Source organism: Camelus ferus, chromosome 8 (genome assembly GCF_009834535.1).
Source record: "Camelus ferus isolate YT-003-E chromosome 8, BCGSAC_Cfer_1.0, whole genome shotgun sequence".
In the NCBI taxonomy this organism is placed as follows: domain Eukaryota; kingdom Metazoa; phylum Chordata; class Mammalia; order Artiodactyla; family Camelidae; genus Camelus; species Camelus ferus.
This window is the reverse complement of record NC_045703.1, coordinates 1756985-1764891: the sequence shown is the minus strand read 5'-3', so window position 1 is coordinate 1764891 and position 7907 is coordinate 1756985. Positions and strand designations below refer to the sequence as shown.

The following is a 7907-nucleotide window of genomic DNA, read 5'->3' as shown; positions in this document are numbered from 1 at the left end:
ATTGGATTTTTAGGAATGGGAAGGTCGCCTGGACCATTGTGCGCCAGCCATTCAGAGGCCTCGATTATGCAGGGGGCTGAGGGAACCACTCCATGTGACCCTCTCGGGTGGGACTTTGCAGCTGCTCCACAGCGCAACTCTCTCACCAAACTCCGCGCCCTTGCGCTCGCGGTGCCAAAAGGCGCCCGCCCAGATTGAAAAGGCGCAGTGCATGTCCCGCCGCGTCACTCCGCGGGCGGAGGACGCACGTCGGGGCGCGGCTCGGTCTCTGTCACTCGCGCCCTGCCGAGGACCCCGCGAGCGCGAGCGCCTGCCTGGCGGCAGCGGCAGCGATGCACGGAGCCGCCCGCTCTCCGGCCACCAGCGTGAGTGCCGATTGCTGCATCCCGGCCGGCCTGCGCCTCGGGCCCGTGCCCGGAACCTTCAAGCTGGGCAAGTACCTGTCAGACCGCAGGGAACCCGGGCCCAAGAAAAAGGTATTAGCCATTCTGACCTCCGCCCTCGGCTGTTCCTCTCCCCTTCCCCCGGCCCAGGAAAGGGGTGATTGAGTCGTTACCTACCAATTCTGCCGGATGGAAATGGACTCTGATCATTCCCCATAAATCGCATTAACCGGGAGCTGACGTGGGCCGGGCCGGGGGGAGGACGTGGCTGAGAGGGGGCAGCCCCTGGGTGGGGTGCGCGGGACTGTTTAAGCGTCGGTCCACTCCGAACCCACGGTTTCCTCAGAGCGCTGGGGTCTCCTTCGCAGAGGCGCCCCCCGCCCGCCTCCCTTGCAAATGTGCCTTTTCTCTGTTATACAACGTACGGGCATTGAAGACTTTTCTTACCTTCTGCCCTTCAAAAAGCTAATTTGAAGCTTAAATTTACCTTCAAATAATTTAATTTCATTCCTGCACCCCCCAAAAATTATTCTTGGGAAAGTCAGTTCCTAGAACCTCCTCCGGTGATTCTTTCCGCAGGTGTCTGCTTGATGGTTTGGGATGAATGGAGAAAGGGTGCGCCAGGTGGTGGATCTCACGCGGGCTCCGAGGGCAAGGGGTTCCCACACGCCAAGGGCACCTGGGCCAGGCGCTTGCAGACGGGCTTGGAGGGGCCAGGGTCGCAGCTGGGAGGCGTCAGGGCCAACCCACCAGTTCCGACTCCCCAAACAGCGTCTCGACCCCTGACTAGAGAGGAGTTCTAAAAGGCCCACGCCAGCCCTGAGGCACCCCAGCGGGCAAAAGTCGGCCAATAGCGACTGGGAATGCAGGCAGGAGTCCGGTGGCTGAGGAAGAGGGGAATGGGAAGCGGACCTTAGACTAGAGCTTTCTTGTAAGGAATTGCTTTGGGGCCTGGCATCTGGACCCGCATCCAGATCTTCACGCAATAATTCTCTTCTCCAGTGGAGTAAAGCTGAGCTTGTCGCGCACCACGCCTACTTTAAACACGGTTTAATTGCTTTTAAATGGCCGGCCAGCTCGCGGCCGCTTTGTTCAGACACTTTAGCCGTAGGGCTCGCGGGCATCTCGGCATTTCGGTGCGGTGCATCGAGAATGGGGAGGAACCCGAGGGTGTGCAGGACACCCTGCGTTCTGGAACCGACTTCGAAATGTCTCTACCCTGGTATCGGGCTTCTCTCAGAACCGCAAGAGGGAGACCTGGCGTGGGGATAGAGGACGTCTTGTACGAGACTCGCCCAGGCTCTTAGGGAGGATGCTTTCACTCCTGGTGTTGTCAAAGTGGGACAAGACAGAAGACTCTTATACTAGCCAGCCTTCCTTCTTCCTCCCTCCCCCAAGCAAGGATCCTAAGGAATTACCATTCATCCAGCAGCCCTCAGAGATATGGCCAAAGGGAACGCAACCGTTTTCCTGACTCGGTTGGGGTGAAGGATACATTTTCCCTCTGGGTGTGAACCTGGCCGTGGCTCGAGGGAGAACGACCACTGCTTGTGTTGCAGGTGCGCATGGTGAGAGGGGAGCTGGTGGACGAGTCGGGGGGCTCCCCCCTGGAGTGGATAGGGTTAATCCGGGCAGCCAGGAACCCCCAGGAACAGACTCTGGAAGCTATTGCAGACTTACCCGGAGGACAGGTACTGTGGGCTTCCCCCCTCCTCCCCACTGCCAGTTGTACACACCAAACTGTCACCGATGTGGCCACCAAATTAAGAGCAAAGCACTTTAGCTAGAAGTCTCATTTAAACGTCCCAATTACCCTGTAAAGTAGATACTATAATTTTCTCCGTTTGAAGAATGAGGGAAGTGAGGTTCAGAGAGTTCAATAGCTTTTCCAGCTTCACACAGCGTCAGAGCGGGAATCGAACCTTTTCTCTCAGTTGTGTTTTGACCGATTGCCCAGAAAATGACAGCAAGCTGTCCTGTTCCTTACGTCCCAGATCTTCTACAGAGCGCTGCGAGATGTCCAGCCAGGGGAGGAGCTGACCGTGTGGTATTCCAACTCCTTGGCACAGTGGTTTGACATCCCCACAATTGCAACTCCGACGCACGACGAAAAAGGTACCGCCTCTGGGAGGGCCTCCGGGCCAGCGCAAGTGGGAAAGAGTCCAGCTGTCCTTCGGTCTTCTGCTCACGTCGCCAGCCTTGAAGGGTCTTTTTCTTGAACTTTATAAAACTGCATTCATGCTCCCTGTCAGAGTAGGCAGAGGCGACGTCACTACTACCTCCCTTAAACCAACAGTAAATGATAACAACAGACAATAATAATCCGGCTGGCTATGGCAGGGAAAAAAATACTCTCGAATTTCATGGGGGTCATCCTTTCTGACTGCATACACAAAGGGATAATTATTAATTCACTTAAGAATCAATAAAGACTCTTTAACGTATTATTAGCATAACCATATCATGACCTCCAGAAAGCGTAACTCAAACCTGGAATGCTTTTAGAAGGTGGAGGGGCATCTCTTCACTGGTTTGGAGGAGAGTAATGTATTTCTACAGCATTTTAGAAGCATTACGGTACTTACAGCTGGTCTGTTGGCTGGTACTGAGGCCCTTCCATTTAAATGGTATTTATTCATTTCCCTTTCCCTACTTAAATCGAAACTGGGATGTATCCCAGTTTCTTCTCAGATTTATTCGATTCCTTCCAAAGCCCAGAGTGAATTTATGCAAATTAAGGTGCAGTAACTAAAGAGAAAAACATTTTCAATCCTTCCCTAGAACACTGGAGAACACTTCCTGTGGAGAAAAGCTGAGAGGTGCTAAAATAGTTAAGATTTTGAGACTCCCTTTTAATGCACAAAGCTTCCATGACTTTCTTTTTTCCTTGCCAGTTGTTAAGTTTGTCTGTAATTTCTCCTGAAGACACAGTTATATTTAAAGTCAGCATAATGAATGCTGTAAAATATTTTAACATATTCTCCAGAACTGCCTGCTCAATCTCATTCCTGTAGAAATAGGGTTAAAGGTATTAAAATAAGAGTGGGAATGAAGAGACACTTCAGGAATAAGATAGAATGAAGTTTATTCAAAATGATGAATCACTTCACTTCAGAGTATCACTGTCTCCTGTAAATTAATTGTTAATTTTGTGGGTTGGTTTTTATGTACAGTATTCATAAAAAATTAGCCTAGTTTGTTCCCTGCATCACATTACATTCTCTTATCAACTTCTTCCAGTAAAACAGAAACACCACAAAAACCTCACAGTGGAGAACTCTCAAGTTTGCCACTGTAGAACAAGTCCAAGGACTACTGGCCTTTGGGGACCAGGAGTTTCTGCACAGAACACCCTTCCTTAGACACTCTCAAATAGTACAAAAGCAACTTGTTTGAGTGGTGGCCCCGTGTTTTCATTTCAGTCAATGGAGCTTATAAACATCATATGGTCACAGATATCAAAATAGACACCATTTTCCTTTTAGGGAATTGTGAGTTATTTTGAACCCTGACTTCCCCAGCTCTGAGATGCTTGGAATCTTGACCACCTTAGAGTTACATGCAGGAGAGGAGGCAAAATCACATATGAAACGTGTTTGATACTTTTGGCATAGGTTGGATTTCAGAGTCCAGAGAACATGTCAGTTATGATAAACTGAAAAATGAACATAGTGAAACAGAAAACATACACTTGCTGAAACTTTGAAAAGAAAAAAGTAGATGAAAAGAAAAGTAGGGATGGTAGCTATTCTTCCAATATTGACTACCCCCAGTGGGTTTCAATTCCACAGTAAGATTAAGGAAAATACTGACCCTTTGTTTTAGGAACAAAGCTTTTGCTGGCTTTGCATTGAGCAGCCTCTGAAAATGCCCTCTTTAAAAAGAGGTGATGAGAGAGGTTCTGAACTTAGGAGAAAATAGGTTGTTTAAGATATTAAATCAACATACCTACCAAGAGAACTAAAGAAGTCTCTTCTCTCTTTTTTCCAAGATTTATTTTACATGGATGGCTGTTCAGTACACGGTAACAGAAATGTTGAAGTGATTTTTATCTAAATCTTCCATAAACAATTGGGATAAGGCATACAGGCAAACCCTCCCCTCTTCTCTTTTTTCTTTCTGCTCTCCCTTGTTTTCAGCTGGAATAACATGCTCCTTACCTGAACTTCCACCTTAGTTATCTGGGAAGACTACTTGCTTTATGCAAACTCACAAGTAAAATATGTGAAGGGAGGAAGATCTGAAGTTTTTCCACCATTGTTGTTTCTGTAGTAATGTTTTAGAAGTTTAAGCCTGTGCGAGCATGTGCAAGGAGGAAAAATGTAACTTTCCCATTACATTTAATGACACTGACATTTACTTTGGCTACTTCCTTTGGCTCAACTACCTTCTTTTTCATCAATATCCTTCTCATCAGTATTATCAATCAGCCATAACATTTAAAAAGAAACCTAATTGTAGGCTCACTTTTCTCTGTAGAGATGTAACATGACCTTTTTGATTGCAAATTGATTTCTACCATGTGATCAAAATCTGTTTCATACTTCAGCAAAATTAAAAACAATTAGCATTAATAACATTAAACACAAGAAAATGTTTGACACCAAAAGCATGTACATAGTTCCTGGTAGAGAATTGTGCACTTATTAAAAAGCTGAATATCTATATTATTCATACCCACACATATACACACACCATATATATTTCCAAAGGACTATACTAAGCTTGGATTTGTGCAGCTATCTAGGAATTAATTACCAGGTGGAACAATTGACAAGATAACGCAACATCAACCTTCCACTTTTACAATATTAGGACATAGAAAATTTTCTTTTCTCCTATCAAATTAAATGGGGTTAAAGAGGAAATAAAGATATAAATAATTTTGAAGAATAGCAAATCATAGCCCCTATGTGGTCCTTCAGCTGGTCACGCTTCATGAAAACCTCAGGCAAAGTGTTTAAGGCTGGGAGGGGATGGGGACGGTGGGTAGTGGACATAAAAGACATTGTTCTATGAAAAGGAATGATTACATATGGCCCATACATACAGGATATTGTCTCGCCTGGTAATGAGGCGCTCACGACCATTAGATTGGCCTTTGTTCAGTTTATCCAAACTCCTTGACATACGCCACCTATTCTGCAAACGCCAACAGATGGGCCCAGGCACAGCACAGCCCCAACACTTGATTTAAAGCAACAGCTGCTCTCAGCTCTTCCCGGGCCAGCCTGTCTGAGCGCTACCCGATCAACGAAGGTTTGCTCGGATGGCCCGGAGGAAGTCTTCGTTGAAAAGGCCCAGGTCCCCCTCTTGGCCTCTGAGTAGTCCCAGAGGATGGAGATGGTGACAAAGTTGGCCATTTCGGACTTCTCGGCGTCCCTGCAACCCCCAGAACTCACTTACTCGCCGGGGCCCAAGAATTCTTCTGCTTCTCTCCAAACCTATGGTCAAAACCAGGGCTTTGCTTTTAATGCTCTAGCGCTTTCTCTCTCACTTGTTTGCCTCTCACCGAGTCGCTTTTTCACTCTTTCTTGCCCAGGGGAGGAGCGCTACATTTGCTGGTACTGCTGGAGGACATTTAGATACCCCAACAGCCTTAAGGCGCACCTACGCTTCCACTGCGTCCTGAGCAGCAGCGGAGGCCGCGCCTACCTGCACCACCAGCACGCGGCTCGCCAAGGCGCTGCCCCGGCCGCGGATGGCCTTTGTCTCTCCCCCAAAACCCCGGCGCCAGACTTCGCCGCGGCCGCCCCGCCGGGCACTCTGCGGCCCCACCCGCAGGCCCCACCAGCCCTCCAGGCTTGCGGAGCGCGGGAGAGCATCAAGCGTGAGGCCTCCTCCGTGCCCTCGGCCACCTCTCCGCCCCTGGCCAAGTGGGGGCCGTCCAAGAAGGGCAAGGAGCAGTCGGACCGTGCCCTGGATATGAGTGGAACCACCCGGGGACACGGCCACTTCCTCGGCATCATGGGCGGTTCCCCAGCGGGGGGCGGCGGCCTGGCTTTCTACCCTGGTGTGCGCTCGGCTTTCAAACCCGCTGGCTTGGCCAGGGCAGCTACAGCCGGGCACGGCGACCCCTACCGGGAGGAGGGCGGAGGCAAACCGGGGGCTGGCCTGGCCTTAAGCAGGCTGTTGGGTGGGGGCCGGGCGGGCGCACGCCCGGGAAGCGCGGAGAACCCGGCGGCGGGCGGAGCGGGCCACCACCATCACCATCACGGGCACCACCACCACCACCACCCCAAGTGCCTGCTCGCCGGGGACCCGCCGCCACCGCCGCCTCCTGGCCTGCCCTGCTCGGGGTCTCTGCTTGGCTTCCCTTTACTCCCCGGGCCCCCGGAAGAGGCGTCCGCTTTCAAGCACGTGGAGCGCGCCCCGCCCGCCGCCGTCGCGCTGCCGGGAGCGCGTTACGCACAGCTGCCCCCGGCAACCGGGCTTCCCCTCGAGCGCTGCGCGCTACCAGCTCTGGACGCGGGCGGCCACAAAGGCTACCCAGGCGGCGAGTGCAGCCACTTGCCTGCCGTCATGCCGGCCTTTACAGTCTACAACGGGGAGCTACTATATGGCTCACCGGCCGCCGCCGCTTATTACCCCCTCAAACTGCACTTTGGTGGGCTGCTCAAGTATCCGGAATCCCTCTCCTATTTCAGCGGGCCCGCGGCGGCTGCGGCGGCGGCCGCTCTAAGTCCGGCCGAGCTGGGGTCCTTGGCTAGCATCGACAGAGAGATCGCCATGCACACGCAGCAGTTGTCGGAGATGGCCGCCGGGAAAGGCCGCAACCGCCTGGACGCGGGGACGCTGCCCCCGGCCGTCGTGGCGGCGGGTGGCACTGGGGGTAGCGGCAGCGGGGGTGGCGGCGCGGGCAAGCCCAAGACGGGCCACCTGTGCCTCTACTGCGGCAAGCTGTACTCGCGCAAGTACGGACTCAAGATCCACATGCGAACGCACACGGGTTACAAGCCTCTCAAGTGCAAAGTGTGCCTGCGGCCCTTCGGCGACCCCAGCAATCTCAACAAGCACATCCGGCTGCATGCTGAGGGCAATACGCCCTACCGCTGCGAGTTCTGCGGTAAGGTGCTGGTGCGTCGCCGGGACCTGGAACGCCACGTTAAGTCCCGCCACCCCGGCCAGAACCTGCTCGCCAAGGCGGCCGACGACCCGGGCACGGAGCCTGACTACCCTCCGGAGCCGGGGGAGCCCAAGAGTGACAATGACAGCGATGTGGACGTCTGCTTCACCGACGACCAGAGCGAACCTGAGGCCGGAGGCGGTGGCGAGCGCGACTCATAAGAATTCCCGGGAAGGGGTTGTGGGGGCGGGGGCGTGGACAGAGAAGTGGGGGTTCTGTTCTGGGGGAAAAAGGAGCTCGTGGTGGTGAGAAGAAGGGCCCAGCGGAGAAAACCGTTTTTGATTTGGAACCGTGAGAGGTCTCAGGTCTGATGCTGAAACTCTGAAAAAGTTTTAGAGGTGGCTTAAAGAAATCTTGACTTTCGAGCATCCCGAGGGAGGCGGGTACCAGCGCGTTTC

At 52.4% G+C, this 7907-nt stretch overlaps 1 protein-coding gene across 1 annotated transcript; it reads left to right on the top strand.

Moving 5' to 3' along the window:
* The first annotated feature begins 332 nt into the window (after positions 1–332).
* Positions 333–7670, top strand: PRDM13 (PR/SET domain 13). The gene is made up of 4 exons (XM_032485420.1): positions 333–476; positions 1943–2074; positions 2378–2498; positions 5926–7670. The coding sequence occupies exons 1-4, from the start codon at positions 333–335 to the stop codon at positions 7668–7670; spliced, it is 2142 nt and encodes a 713-aa protein (XP_032341311.1).
* The last annotated feature ends 237 nt before the right edge of the window (positions 7671–7907 follow it).